Consider the following 15565-nt stretch of genomic DNA (forward strand, 5'->3'; position numbering starts at 1 on the left):
GATTAATATCATTTATGGGAAGAGCTGTAAACAAAAGGGAAATGCCTTGAATGTTTTTCAGTGCTGGGGAGAAGTGTTATTATAGAGCTCTGACACCAGCTGCCACCCTGGTAAGGCCAGTCTGCCTCAGGTTATCATTTTGCCACCCAGCACAGAAGAAAATAACAACAAAACTGCAATCCATAGACTTCCCCTCTTCAAACTGATTGTGCAGAGTTGAAATGAAAGAAAAAACACCAAAATTTGTCTGTCCTAGCTGTTTCTGCAGTCGTCTAAGCCAGTATGAGCAGTTACCCAGTACAGCCTGTAAAACTTAGAACTGGAGAAAATATCCTTATTCTACAGACTTTGGGGAAATCATTGTTTGTAATCTGGGTGTCTTTGGAGTGTCAGGAGGTCGAATAAAAATAGGCATAACATGAGAACCTTGATCTGTGGCCTTAGAATGCACATCTGTGCCCTTCTTTGAAATGAACTGAAACTGAAATGAGGATGGGAGAAGTTGCCAGCATATTCTACCTTGATATGCTCTATCAATTTGCCTTCAGTGCAATTCAGTTTCAATTTCTAAAGCCCTGAATGTTCTGAGGGCAGGTTTGTCTGTGTGATCCCCTCTCATCAGCAATGTTACAAAAGTCAGGACATTTCTGTAATGTCATCTACAACTGACTGTCTTTTGGAAGTGACGATAAAAATCTTTGTCAAATTCTCACCTCTGGGAATGATATTCCAAAATATACTTGTTTTTTTAATGCTCTCCCTTTAATCAGCCCAAGAACAGAAGGGTGATCTGTTTGTAAGAACTCTTCTGGCTGCAGAAGAGCAGTGGCTTTTCTTACCCTTTTAAGGAAGTTCTCCCTGTGGTCTCCAAGACGTGTAAATAGCTCCAGCAAATTAAAGCACTTGAGATTTTTAAGTGGACAATTTACTTGTGCAGTTGCAGTTTGCTGGGAAAAGAGCTGCTTAGTAATCTGTAGCTGGAATTTATGTGGTATTGCAGTCATCAGTGCTGTTGGGTTTACCAGCTGCTCTGGTGAGTTTGGCTGTGGGTTGTTTGCCATTGTCCAGTGTTCATCAGTGTCATCCCACTGCAGAGTCAGTGCAGCTGTACAGACCCAGCTTGAATCCAGAGCTGCAAACTTGCTGAAATGCAACAGAACTCAATGGATTATGGTGCTACCTAATCAGGGGACAGCCACAATTTAAAAATAAATAAATAAAAAAAAGCAACCTTGCAGGAAAGCTCTAGTCTGTGATGGAAGATTCGGTGTGAAAAAAGAGGACAAAGAAGTTCAATTCATCATGAGCTTGGGGCTGAATGAAGCCTGTAATATCCTGGAAAAATCAAAGCTCTTCTCCCTGCCACAACGCTCAGCAAAAACTGAGGAATTTTTTGTTTGGAAATTGTTGCTGTGTTTCTTCTGAACTTTTTGAAGCAAGAAAGCAAAGCTAATAATCTAACTGCTAAGTCAAAATAAGGAGGCAAACACAGAGAAGCACAAGGGAAATCAAAAGGTTTTGGCTCAAATACTGATAGTATTCTTGTAAACTTAGATATGAGGGTAGGTTTGCTTTTCTGATTAGTACATATTTCTATTTCTGTAATTTCACTAGACTTTATATCTAAGCCTTTTGAAGATAACTTATCTCTTCATTGAGTGATGGGAAAGAAGAAAAGTCCAAGGGATCTGAAAACAGTGAGGAACATTGCTAAGTGTCAGGAATGAAATGAGAAGTTTGCTTATGTCTGTCACATGGGTTGGGAAAGTCAAATACTGCTGGAAAGGGATTTTATTTCCCTTCAATTTGTTTTCCTTTTATAAACTTGCCATCTACAGGTCTCTCATGGCCTTCCTGTCTCTGATCAATTGAAACAGCCTTTTAAAATATGCATAAAACTACTTTGCTAGCAGTGCTTTTACACACCAGTGAAATACTGAGCATAAATCATTGAGTGGAAATGTTATTTTCTCCCCACACACGGCATTTAATTTGCTTGCCCTGGCTACCTGGTGCACGTAGGGAGGTTGAAGAATATGGGCCTGCCTTCCTCTTTGAGTGACCTTCTGTCTGCAGCAAATATATTGACAATATTTTAAAATCATTTACTCAGTTCTGCAAGAGCCCTGTTCTACCCTGGTTCTTCCTTGATACCCATTTCTAAAAACAAGCTTGGTTTCTTCCTTGCTCTAACATTCACTGCAGTTTGCTCTCATTGAACTTCCCAAGATGAGAATCTGTACAGCCCCTGGATATTTCATGTTATTGCAGTTAGAACTCTAATGTGGAATCCCATATTATGAATAAATTGCAGAGTTCACATTGAGCTGAATTTCAGCTTTACTAAGTAATATCTGATTTTGCAAAAAAGTTCCTCCCCTATTCTAGTTTAATATAAATAAAATCATAGAGAAATACTATGAGCTCTTGAGATGTGTTGCAATGTTCTTGCAATATTTGCATATTGCTGAGTTCTGTGCCACAGGCAGAATTTGAGGAGAAAAGGTAAAATTGAAAAATCTGAATAAATCAAATAGGACAACGTGCTGTAGCTAAACTAACAGAGCACACTACAACAAATACTCACTGTGCCTGAATATCAAAGCATAACTTCTGTCCCTACTGAACAAGGAAAGTCCTCTTTGCATGGTTCATCTTCTGTGGGTTTTGGACTCTTCTCCTATCAGGTATTGGACAAACTCAAAGACTTTTTGACAGGTCAGAACACTGGGAGTCTTTTAAGCCCTTATGTTGTGATGCTTTTATCTACTTAACTTTGCTGTTATCTTTCCATGCTGTTGTTGTGCATTGGTTCTTGACTTTGTCTTTCAGCCAGGAAAAGCATCTTTAGTAGTTGTTTCATGTGGTTTCAGCACAGAAACCAAAGGAAAAGGACAGTTTTTCAAGCACAAGGAAATTGCCATTCATCCTGAATTGCTCTGGAAGTCAGGCAGGTGTGGTGAGGAGTCAGGGAGGAAACACCTGCAAATGGAAGCAGGAAAAAGTTATTTGCTTCACTGCCATGGTTTTCTCTGCATCAGGGATGGCCAAAGCCACTGAGAGCTGAGCCCTCCCAGCAGCAGAATAGAACATACCCTGTCATCATCCTCTACAAACTTGACATATGCTCTTAAAGGCTGGCATACTGTACCACATAAATCTTCCAGGGAAGAGGGCTTCTCCATTTCCTAATATCAGTTTTCTCTCTTTCTCCACTTATTTAGGGGAATATTAAGATTATTTAGACTGATATTTTAAAACATAGAGGCCAAATCATGGTGCACTTGTCCACAAGGTTTTTCAAATCCAGACTGATCCATTTGTCAGGAATCACATTACAGATTGGCCACCTCTAACGACTGGATATACATGGAGACTTTTTCCAAAATATAAACCACACAAAATTTTCCCAAAATATAAGCCACACAAAATGGTTCTGGTATAAATTTCTCCTTTAGTTTTAGATGTTTTTCAAACATCTAAATAAAATTAAATTATTTCCTGATAACAGTGTGTCTATCCATTGTCCTACTCAATGTGGAACCAGAGTGCAGCACTGGAAAGCTGACAGGGATTTATTCCTCAGCAGGCAAATTTTGTGTTTTGTATGTGGCTGGTTGGCTGGCTTCTATTTTATGAAAGAAACACACATTAATTTAAGGATTCTGATGAAGTTGTAGCTGTATTGGTGGGGCTATCTGTAATTTGTAGCAACATGTATCCCTGGCTTAGTGCTATGAAGGTGCCATCACTCCTAGAGGAGGGCTGTTCTAAGTATATAATGTGTATTTGAAAAGCTTGAACTCATTGACTTCAGTGCTAAAAGCACAAAAAGGGTTTAACAGACCTAATTATTTCACTGGCCCAGAATTTTGGGGCATTAATCTCTGGAAGAGTCTATGTGGCACATGGCTCTTTTTCCTATGCCTTTGGTAGAAAATGAAAAATAGGTTCATTGCAATCATTTCAGCAGAAATGACTCTGAGTCTTCATTTCACTTTTGAATGAAGGCTGAATTATCTCCTTTGGTCAGGCAGAAGATGTTACCCTGCTCCAGACATATGGCCTGGAACAGCTCCCTGGGAGCAGAGCTGCTGCCAGACACAAAGACACTTTGTCCCAAACACTCCTTACGCCAAGGAAAAGGGGAGCTGGTAACAAATATTGTGCCATGACTTTATAATGTGGAAAGATTTTTATCAGTGTTGTGGTGCAAATGGGACAAAGGCAGGAAGGAGGTGTTGACTTGGAAAAAAGTACCCACAGTCAGCAGTCCAAGACCTTGAAGACTGCCTAAGGGCTCCCCAGCCCAGTGTGCCTGGACTGTGGTTACCTGACTCAGAGCTCTCAGTACAAAGTGCTCAAGAATTCCCATGGAAGATTTCTGAGAGGAAACACAGAGCATTAACAAGAAAAGAAAGATCTTTGGCTTTTCTCGTTTGCTGTCAAAAACTAAAAATTCTGTTTGACAGGAAACAACCTATTGAGTGTCTCCCCAACACGTGGAGCATCCTGGTGTATATTTAAGCTATTCCTAGAGTGTTAAATAAAAAGAAAGGTCAGATCCCAGCTGTAACCAGATGGATGGTTGACATGAAAAGGAGAAACCCAGCAAGGTCTCTAGAATCAAATCTCCCACTGGTCTCAGGAACAGAAGATTTCTATATCTGACTTCCCTCAAACAAGTTCCACAATATGCTTGCATAAATCAAAGAGCTGTGTATACACCATGCTGCCCCCCTTCACTATTTATATTCCCTTGGAATGAAAAATAGCTCACCACCTGCCTCATTTCTATCATAATGTAACAGGCCACAGAGTTACCACCCTTCTGAAATGAATGGCAGAATTAAATTACAAAACTGGTCACCTTACACAACCAAGACATTTGGCACCTCACTTGAAACCTTTCCATAGGAAATACAAACATCTCATAAATAGATAAAAATGTTATTTCAAGTGTGTGTATTGTCACTAAAATACTTTCATTTCAAGCCTATATGTGCTAAAATTATGGAAATGTGTGGGTGAGAGTATAGGGATAATATTTTATCAAAGTTTTAAAATAAATTTATGGGAACAATGGAGCTTTGCTGGTGATATGGAGTCTCTCTACAAGATATGAATTTGTTTCAACACCAGATCATGGGACTTCTCAGAAGAATCAATGGCTAAGAGAAAAAATAAAATAACGTTAGGCAACAATAGACATAGATAAAAAGAATTGGAATAGGTTTGGTATCTGGAAGAAGGAACAACTTCAGAATAATTAATGCTTAATGTTAAAACTACTGATTTCAGTTGAATTGATAATAACTTTTGGTCAAATTAGATCCAACAAATCATTAGAAATACTCGGGAATCTTTTGACAATTATTGTGAACTCAGCAGATCTGTCAGCTGGACTGAAGAGAAATGCAGTGAAGATGAAAAGAAAGGAAACCTGGGGCAGACAGAAGGGTGGAGAGAAATCACCACCACAGAGCTTCGATGGCAGCTGAGGGTGGTAGTAAAAAATAATATTATTGAGGACACATAAAAATAGACCAAAGAACATTTCATGCTATTTGTTGCCTGAAAATAATAAGTGTCCATGTGCTGTCTGAATTTGTTATTTAAGTTTTACTTCTTTATTGGTATCAACAAAGCAAAACTGGAGACAATATTTTAAGTGACTTTAACCAAATCAGTAAAGTTTAAAGAGTTTCATAAAGTGAATTCCAAACAATAAACAAAATTTTATTCATTAATGCATTTGTGACATACAGCAATGTCAGCAAGTTGAAAAAATAGTATTTGGTTAATTGAAATGAATTTGAAAACCGTGATTTTCTTGTCAGCAAGAGGTAACACAAAATACCTCCACATCAGCCTCATGCTCCTTTCACAGTCTTTGAAGGACTAACAGCTGAAAAGCCAAGGAGAGCTGCTGGTTTGGTACCTTTGCAGTGATCCCATATTGAGATTTCCCCATGGAGCAGAGGCAGAAATGTTGATTCTGCCTATTGTTATATTTGCTTAACACATTAACAGAGGAATTTGGTTTCTGGGGCAGTCAGTGAGGCATTGTTCTTTTTCCAATTGAGATTAATTCGATCAGTGGGAATTTAGAATGAGCAGAAACTGCATGATCAGGGACAAAATCCACTGCTTGCTTATTCTGTATTAAGGTTGTTCCATTCCAAATGCAGCCTGTCCAAATGACCAGTGCTTTCCATCACTTCTTCGGGAGTCTATTACACAACACAATCAATGTGATTACCAGGAAATTTCCCTCAAAAATTAGTTCAGCCCAAATTAGCAATAAACTGGTTTAAAAGCTTCCATTTTGAGCAATGCTGATTTGAAGCATACCAGGCAGTGCAAATTCCTTTAAAATTAGGTTTTTCACTAGCATTACTGTGCCATTGAAAAAGGAGTCAGTTCGAGTTTAACAAATACAATAAAGAATAAACTGAAAATAAAAAGACTTGAGCCAAAGGTGGATGATGTCTAAATGTTGAATACTGGCATGCTGGCACTCGGTGTGCAGGAGCTCCATCTGCCTTCCCACTTTTGTACTGCTGCAGAAAAGCAGAGTTCATGGAAGAAACATTCATGGAATCAAAGTCAGCAGTACTGTGATGAGTCACTGTAACTTTATTCCACTCCAACAAGAGAGCTTTGTCCCTAAACCAAAATTACTAACTGAAAGTTACAAAAGACTTCCTAAGAAGAACAAGGACTTTCTGGAGAATGGATTCTTTCTCCATTAGTAAAGACTGAACATTTTACAGAGTTTATTTATTTCTGGTACAAGAGACAAATCAACAAATGATGCATGATGCAAAATAAACCTCCTGTGGAAAGAATAGATCCAAAATTCTTCACATTTATACCAACTGAATCTTGTATCATTATGTATATGAAATCTGGATTGACTGAAAACATCTTAAATAAGATAGTGTAAAGTGAAAACAAGGGTAACAAGAATGAAGATTTGAAATTCTACAAGAAAGGATGCAAACTGGAAATGTTCTGTTTGCTTCTTCAAGTCTTTACAGAACCTGATGATGACATGAGGCCCTCGGCTCTTGCTCAAACAATGGGAGAAATTTAAGAAATTGAAGTTATTAGTCCTCAGATGAGGAAGAAAACCACCCCTTGGTGTCTGTAAGAGCACAAAAATGAAATTGCATATTCAACTGCATAAGGGCTTTCAAAATTCCAAGCAGTGTTCATTTTCTAGGGGTAAGCAGAAGACAGTAGGACAGCACAAACCATTCAGGCCCTGTGCTGGAACCCTGCCATGTAAAGGAGAGCTCTGCCATTTTTCCTAGACCACTCCAAATGTCCCAAGCATGTGTTAAGCAGATTCTTCCCCAGTCTGAGCAGGGGAAAGATGTTCTCTGGCTGTGAGAGCTGGCAGATGCACCAAGCTGGGTCACTGCTGCTTCACACACTTGTGCTAACACTTGTACACACCAGAACCTAAAGGAAGCTGAAACTCCATCTGCTGATCACTGGATTGATCTGTGCCTAGAAAACTCCTCCAGCCCACAGGACCTCTCTGCACCAAGCACAGCTGCGTGAGCTCAGTGTTTGCTGACAGATTTTTGCCTCTCCATAGTTCTCAGAACACGGTGATGTCCAAGAAAGCCTATTTTGTACTGCTGCTTGACACACTGCAGAGCACAGAATAAAAACACTTGGTAATTACCTGACCTTAAAGGAGAAACTCTCTTGCTGTCGTGCATCAATCACATTGAATTTTCCTGCTGCTAAAAACTGACCTTTAATTGCGAAGTGGGTATTTTTATCATATTCCAAATTTACAAAGTCTAATTTAATGCACATGATTCAATATAAGTGGTATCCACAGCACTGGGTGGAAAAGACTCATGCAGGATTATTAAGGAGGCAGAACCTCACAGTGTTCAGGACTCAAATTCAGAAATTCACTGAGGTACTTTGGGTCTTGTAGGTCTGTGACATTGACAGCTAGGAAACTGGTCATAAAAACCTCAATAAAAATAATTTCTTCATGTTTCACTCAGCAAAACAAAAGAAAATGTTGGCATACAGTTTTACTATGAAAAGGTATTTCCAATTGCTTCTCCCCAAAGTTGTCAGTCTCAATTAGTTGCCTTGTGCAATAAATCTGGTATAGCATAATCTCTTTTTATTCACACTGTCTTCATCTGATTTATGTGATTTCAGCACACACAAGGGATCACCAGAGAAGCTGTGCCCGTTTGCTCCAGCCACTGGGTTTGTTCCAGTGATGATGGATCTTCAAGCCACTGACAACTGCAAACTACATGAATAGATCTGCTTTAAACTGACATTTCAAAGCAAGTTTTATTTGTTTCTTTACTAGCACAGATAAGATCAGCCATCCTTCTTAGCACGATGGAAAAGTCAAGCCCCCCGTCCTCTCAGAAGCACAAAAATAAGAATTAAATTAGGGTAAAAAAACAGTAAAATTTACTTAGCAGAGAGATTGCAGTAGTCTGACAAGTTAGATGAGAATGACTTGGCAACCGTGAGGCAAATGGTCTCCTCACCAGAAGATCAGATTCCAATATTCCTGCTCCACTCATCATTTTTAGCCTTGTGACTACACGAGCAAGACTGGACTCCTGTGCTGGGCAGGACCAGAGCTTTGGGGATCAGCTTTCAGATCTGAGAGCAGCACTTTTCAGAGATCACCATGGCACTGGCTGAGGGGAAAAAACAGAGAATGAATGAGTGCGATGATTCAGGATGCACAAAACAACAAAGGGAGAATCCTGAGTGACCTTTCAGGGGGAAAGACACGAGAAAAAGTGATCTGTGTTGGTGCCAGCAGAAAAGAACAGACACAATTTGCTCTCAACAATATCAGAGTGCAGTCATCTCCTACCTGCAACTCTCTCAAAAAATCTCCACCCAAAGAACCCCAAACGATTACAACATATGTGTAAATAAACACATGAAGTATCCTGGCTCCCCCAGGAAAAAAGCTTCATCTTTCCTTTTCTATTTCAGTAGAAGAAGACATAAACACAGTTTCTGTCCTGATCAATGACTCAATATCCTGGACAAGTACATTTGGTTTGACACTTTGAATTCTCTCTGAGAAACATGTTGCTCAAAGTCCTCATATTCAGCTTCTACTTTGGTCTGAAATAAGCTTAACTTTTAATTTCTCAGATATTTATAGAGTGAGATGAAAGTGACATTAAGAAGTGTGATGTATTTGCTGTTTTTAAAACCATGGTGGTCTACAAGCAGGCCACTTTGTACCATCAGCTGAAAAAAAACCAGACAAGTGCTATCAACCACAGTAAGAAATCATGTGTACAGAACGATATGATAAATATGGAGGATGGTGAATTCTGAAGGGTAAATTATTTCAACAAAACCCAATCTATTTTTTTTCTGGAAAAAATAAAAAAACCAACTCCAAAAAGACTGTGATTGCAAAGTAAGATGGAGCAAGTGTAGTTGTCACAATCAATTATTGCCTTTCAAGTGCAGGAAAATGACAAATGAGCCATTAAGAGCTGCTATTCTTTATTTAGAACTGAAAAAAGAGAGAAATGAGTCTGCAAGGGGAAAGATCTCAAGCTTTTCTGCATGTGGATTTATTTCAAGTGAAAGTTATGTGGATATATGGGAGAAATATCTTCTGCAAGGTGTTCATCTTAGTAACCCTGCAGACCTGCTGCGTGAATCTTGTTAGTTTATGTTAATTAGTCTGTGGAAACTAGGAAGAGGATTTCTGCAGCTGAGATTCTTTTTTTAGCCAGCTGTAGAGGTGATCCTCAGCAAAAAGCAACTTTAATACCGGTAATGTTAAATATCCTGAGAATGAAGGAATTTGCTGTCAGCAGAGGACTGACAAGACACAAACAAGCCTTTATGTGTCATCCTAGTGTGTGTGAATACACATAAAATCAAAACATTTCCTCAGGGAAATAGGTAAAAATGGGTAAAAATGGTCCTGGTGGGCACAGGCAGGACCCTCTGAGCGCCTCCACTCTGCTGTCAACACAGAAAGAAAAGGCAGCGGCAGCAAAGGTCCAGGGTGGTCCCTGACCACAGCTTTTATCAGCAAATGATGTTCTCCTTTATCAGCGATTAAACAGGGATCACTTGTTAGCACCGGGGGCTGTGTGAGCACGCGGGGAGGCGAGCGGAGCCCCCACGTTCGCTCCCGGAGCCGCACCGGGAGGGACCGGCACACCGGGAACATCTGAACACCGGCAGGGATCGGCACACCGGGAACACCGGTTACACCCGAACATCGGCGGACACCGGGACACCGGGAACACCGGTTACACCCGAACACCGGCGGAGACCGGCACACCGGGACCGCCCGCGGCCCCTCACCCCACAGCGAGGGGCGGGCGCGGCTCTGAGGGGGGGCGCGCTCCCATTGGCTGGCGGAGGGAGGCGGGAGAGACGGAGCCTTGTGATTGGTTGCTACCCGCGGCGGGGCGGGGCGGTGTCTCGCGAGAGCCGCGGTCTCGCGCGGCCCGGCCCGGCCCGTCCCGCCCCCGGGTCCCTGGGCCGGCGGCGGCGCCGCTCCCGCTGCGGCGGCCCCGGTGAGTGGCAGTGACCCGGCCGGGCCGAGGGGGGGACGGGGACAGGGCCAGGGTGATCGGGTCCTGGCGGTGGGAGGTTGTCTCTGGTGCTTTGCCCCTGCTGTGGGCTCGCCGGACCGCGCGGGCACGGCACCGCTCCGTGAGGGGGTGCGCGCTGTGGCCCGGCCCCATCGCCCCTGTCTGCCCCGTTCCCTCCTCGTCTCCCCGTTTTTCTTTCTCTTCCCCGTATCCCCCTTGCCCGGTGCCCCTCTCTGCTCATTCTTTCCCCCTTTCCCATCTCTGTTTCCCCTCATTCACCCCCTCTCCCCCGTGCCCCCTTCCCTTCCTCCTCGCCCTTCCCTGAAGGACCCGGCCCCTCACGGGGCCATGGTCGCTGGGTGCTGTCAGCCCTCGTCCTTCTTTTATACTCTCCTCAAAGAGCATGCTTGTGGCTGTTCCTCTTCTGTAAGGCTGTGCCTCATCCTTGGAAAAAGATAATTGGGAGAGGAAAAGTTTGGCTGGTGCTGGAAGGGAGTGGAGGAGGTTCCTTTGAAATAAGAGCCAAAGTAGATTGTGACTGGACTTTGCATCTGTGGCGTTGTGTGTCTGTTTTATGGTTTTATGTTTAAATGTGCGTTTGTTTTATGGAGTCACAGCTCTGTGAAGAGAAGCCACAAGTGCAGGACACCTGAAAACCATCTCTGGACAAATTGGAAGTCTATTGGATATTTATGTGTATGTTTCGTAGTTTCTCAGCTTCTGATTTAAAAAAAAAAAATCAGAGAAAGATGAGCTTTCCTTTACCTTGTCTTACACTGTAGAGGTTAATAATAAATACTCAGACTATGCCCATTACAAATTTTAACACTTTTCCAGGAATTACTTTAATGCTGATCACAGAAGTAGAGTTGGGAATTGTAATGGCTTCATTTCCTTGCTCTTCTGGGCTAAGAGAGCTTTAATGTTAGGAGTGCCACGGGCCAGTGTGTGTGCCCTGTTCCCTAAAACAGCTAATGAAGGTTAAAAACCTCTTAAAAACCTCACAAATGTGTATTGCTCCAGAAGGACACAGATCACTGCTAAGTGCTGTTATCTGCAAATCCAGGGAACTACTCAAACTAATGAAGCAGTTTGATTTACATGTGCAGTTGGGTTATCACTCTTCAGCTGCAGTTTTGTGTACCATGCCTATCACAGATAGGATTTATTATTCAGGACCTTCACTTCCAATATTTGTTATGATTAGAAACCTCTCCTTCAGTGAAGAATTGAACTAAAATAGAAAATGTTATTGGTGGGAAGCAGTTCTGAGTCCTTGCCTTTCATTAATGGGAATTAATTTGTACACACAAGTCTGTAGAAAAATGGTAGCTTTAAATTAATGAATAGTCTGGGTCTGTTATGTGTTTTATGAGACAGTTGAAAAGATGCAGCATTGCTGTTGTCTAAATCTAGACAGCATAATAATGACTTGAATTTTGGTTATATCTGAAAAACAAGTTGAATAAAGCCAGGTTTCAGATAAGAGTTAATTTTTAATTTGTCTTCCTTCTTTTGTTTTCTGGTTTTGAAAATGTCAGTTAAAGCTTGACACTTTATTCTTTCTGGTTTTATTTTTAGTAGAGCAAGCTGAAAATCTGCTGTCTTATCTAACCCTTTATAAATTTTCTCACTGCAAGTTTCAGATTTCTCATATATCAGTGTGTTATTTTTAAATGGCTTTACTGGCTGTCTATCCATCCCAATTGCCTCTTCCAACTGGTAAATTATTCCACCAGTTTTGTATGGGAAAGCACTTCAAACTTTCATTGCCTTTTGTCTTATGCCTTAAAAGATAATGGTGTTTCTTAATCATCTGAGTCTAAAATCCTGTATTAATTGTGTGTTTTTATTATCTGTGGGTTCTTCTTTTAGCAAATGGGACAGGATAGATGTGGGACATCTGTAATGGTTAACAGAAGTTGCTTTTTTTTTTCTTCTTCTTCTTGTGGTGGCAATTTTGACAAAATATGCTGAAAGGTCCATCAAACATATGAAGCTAAAAGCATTAAATGTAAACAAATATAACCAAAATTTTATTTCAGGTCCTGTAATGCACTAAGAAAATAGCCAAAGACTTGCTTCTAACATGGTGTGGATGTTCTGGGGGCTTTGTGTATTAACTGGAACAAACGTGTTTAGAGAAATTATCAGAGAATCTGGAATCAGGAGCTCTTCCTGCAGAAGAAGCATGGCTGCACCTTGGTAATACTGGGCCTTTTCCCTCTTTTTGTCTCCTAGAAATGGGTCTGCTCTCCGAAGAGGCGATGCAGTAGATGTGGTGCTTAGTCATGGCATCAGAACTGTGTAAAACAATCTCTGAGGCAAAGCTGGAAAGGCACAAGAATTTGTTCTTAAATTACCGAAATCTCCATCACTTCCCTCTGGAGTTACTGAAAGATGAGGGGCTGCAGTACTTGGAGAGACTTTACATGAAAAGAAATTCCCTGACCACATTGGTACGACAGTCTCTTTGTTGCAATGTTTACTGTCTGTGTGTTTAGCAATTCTGATTTTTGAAACAGAAAAAAGAGATTATATTATAGATAATCTGACCCTGAGTGATGTCATCAGCTGTAAGATGTGAGTATTTGAACTTGCACAGGCAATGTAGAGAATAATAAATGGATGTTCATGATATATTATGGTTACCCTTCTCAAGCTCTCAAGACTTTTGGGGCTTTTCTTGTCAGGTTTGTTGTTCTGTTGGGTTTTTTTAACCTATAGGTTTTACTCACATAAGTGGTCAGTTTCTGCTGTTAGGGGATGCTGTGCAGTCTATTCTACATTGCTGCATTAGGCTGAATGACTTTTCCCCTGGTGTGTGCCTAATTTCAAAGGCAGTGTCAGTCCCAGGGTCCAATTCCAACCCTGCTGTTAAGGTGCCAGTAAAAACTTATATCTGTGGGCTGCTGTTAATAGGAGAACAGAGTTATCTGTCAGCTAATGTCACAATTAATGTGGGATTTTCTTTTGGGATTTGTTCTTGTTTTGTTGTTTTTCCCTGAACTGGAGAAATTCTGCCCTGAGTCAATGTTGTGACCTCAAAATTCAGTGTGGGGCAGTTAAATAACTGTGAGAGATGTTCTGAGCTGGTAAGACTCTATAGGACAGAGTCAGAACTTGCCACTGTCAATAGGCTGAGTCTCCAAGTTTTCATTTTTGGTTCCTTGATTGGTTTGGATTTGTTGGTTGGGTTTTTTTGGTGGGCTCTTCCAGGGTATGAGAGGTAAAATAGTACCAATGGTAGAGGAGCTGTAGGGCATGACTACTTTAAATTCAGCAAAATTTTTTTAGGGTTTCCTAGAACAAGTCCAGTACTCCAGTTTAAGGGCCAAAAGCTGAAAGGATTCTGAGGATTTTATGCTTTTTCTTCATCTTGAATGAGTCACTTAAGTTGACATGTACTGTAGAGAATTATTTTAGCACTCTGGTTTTGGGCAGTAATTTAATAATGTGTAATAATTTAACAGGAGGATAGGATTCATGGTTACAAATCAAAACTGCTATAAAATTAGCCAAAGGCTGTAAACAGCTCTGCCTTGACACTTTGTGAAATTCAGTGATGATTTGCAGTAAGGTTCACAAACTTTGCACTTCTCAGAAGATGAAACAATAAAGAGGGTTTTGTATATAAGTGTTAAGACCTAGATAAAGAAATGAAACAAAAGTTAAAATGTAGGTCATACTTAGTCAAAATTGCTTTCAAACAGCGTGAAGCAGAGCTTGATTAGATTCACAGCAATCAGGATAACTTGCTCATAATGTGCCTTGTTGGGCTCTCATTCAAGTGCTCAGCACTATTGTTGGAACAAGGCAAACAAATTTGGGTGTCATTCACTGAGCATCTGTTCCACAGAAGAGATGTTGGAAGTTGTAGTGGACCAAAATAGATCAAGTCAGCAGCATGTTACAAAAAAAGGCAGATGTCTTTTTGAGACGTGGAAAGTTTCACAATCTCCATTAAAAGCAGAAGGAAGTAATTATTGGTACTGCTAAAGCACAAGCTGGAGCAGAGAGTTTCACACTCATGAGCAGCCTGGGTGAACTGGAGAGAACCTGGAGAGCAGCAGCGAGGGACCTTTAGAGAGCATGTCCTGAGAGAAAGGGTTAAAGATTGATGGAGAGCTAAAAACAGGAGGAACTGGGGGAAACAGAAATCACAGGTATTTTTACAGAGAAGAATTTCATAATGAGGTTTTTATGTCCACTGCTGGTAGGACAGGCAGTGCCCTCAGTTTTAGTAAAGTTGTAGTAAGTCAGGTACACTGGGACAGTGGGGGGAGTGGAAATCTCAGCTGAGAGTACTTGAAAACAAACTATTGAAGGAAGATGTGTGTTCCTTATGCTTCTGTAATGGCAGGTGATGAGCAATAGCTCATCAATAAACACTTCAGATTGCAGGAGCATTATTGAAAACCATCAAAACGGAACCTGAACCATATTTCTCTAAAATTAGGTGGTACTTTTGTCCCACTGGTTCATTCCTTCAGAATTCTGAAAATAAATTACTAAATCAGCTTTTGTTCTTTACTCTTCTCAAATGACTCTTGTCCTTGACAGATGACTCCTATGAAATGTCTGGGATGGTTACTCTGACAGAATTTACCTTGGCTAAGAATAATTTCATTTTTGTCTCCATTGGCAAGATGGAAGTGATGGAGTGCTGTGACATAATGAATGGATCAAGGAGCCATGCAGCACACCTGTATGCCAGCACCACTTCTCAGTTCATCTTTGATCACATGAACCTTCCAGTACCCAATTTCCTCATCTATTAAAAGCAAATAGGTGTTTGCCTTGTTAGCTCTGTCGGAAGCAAGATCAAGAGTAATTAATCTTAATTTCCTACTTCAGAATATGTGATGCTGTCCTGTTCTCACAGAGCAGCAGGTGAAATAGCGACAATGGTTCGTGGTTCAGGTTAACATCCTTATAAAGGCTGTAGGAGAGCAGTGAGATCGGTTTTCCCCGTT

At 40.9% G+C, this 15565-nt stretch overlaps 1 protein-coding gene across 4 annotated transcripts in view; it reads left to right on the forward strand.

The window, feature by feature from the left end:
* Positions 1–10511: 10511 nt before the first annotated feature.
* LRRC28 (leucine rich repeat containing 28) overlaps positions 10512–15565 on the forward strand; it is a 48588-nt gene continuing 43534 nt past the window's right edge. For 2 of the 4 annotated variants that reach the window (XM_041418635.1, XM_041418638.1), the window contains exons 1-3: positions 10523–10571; positions 11021–11104; positions 12831–13048. In XM_041418635.1, the coding sequence (XP_041274569.1) occupies positions 12866–13048 (183 nt within the window). In that variant the 5' untranslated portion in view covers positions 10523–10571; positions 11021–11104; positions 12831–12865. Of the gene's footprint in view, positions 10572–10989; positions 11105–12830; positions 13049–15565 lie in introns of all 4 variants that reach the window. The other 2 variants (XM_041418637.1, XM_041418636.1) reach the window with 2 other exon arrangements.

This window comes from Onychostruthus taczanowskii, unplaced genomic scaffold (genome assembly GCF_017590055.1).
Source record: "Onychostruthus taczanowskii isolate IOZ18803 unplaced genomic scaffold, ASM1759005v1 scaffold6, whole genome shotgun sequence".
In the NCBI taxonomy this organism is placed as follows: Eukaryota; Metazoa; Chordata; class Aves; order Passeriformes; family Passeridae; genus Onychostruthus; species Onychostruthus taczanowskii.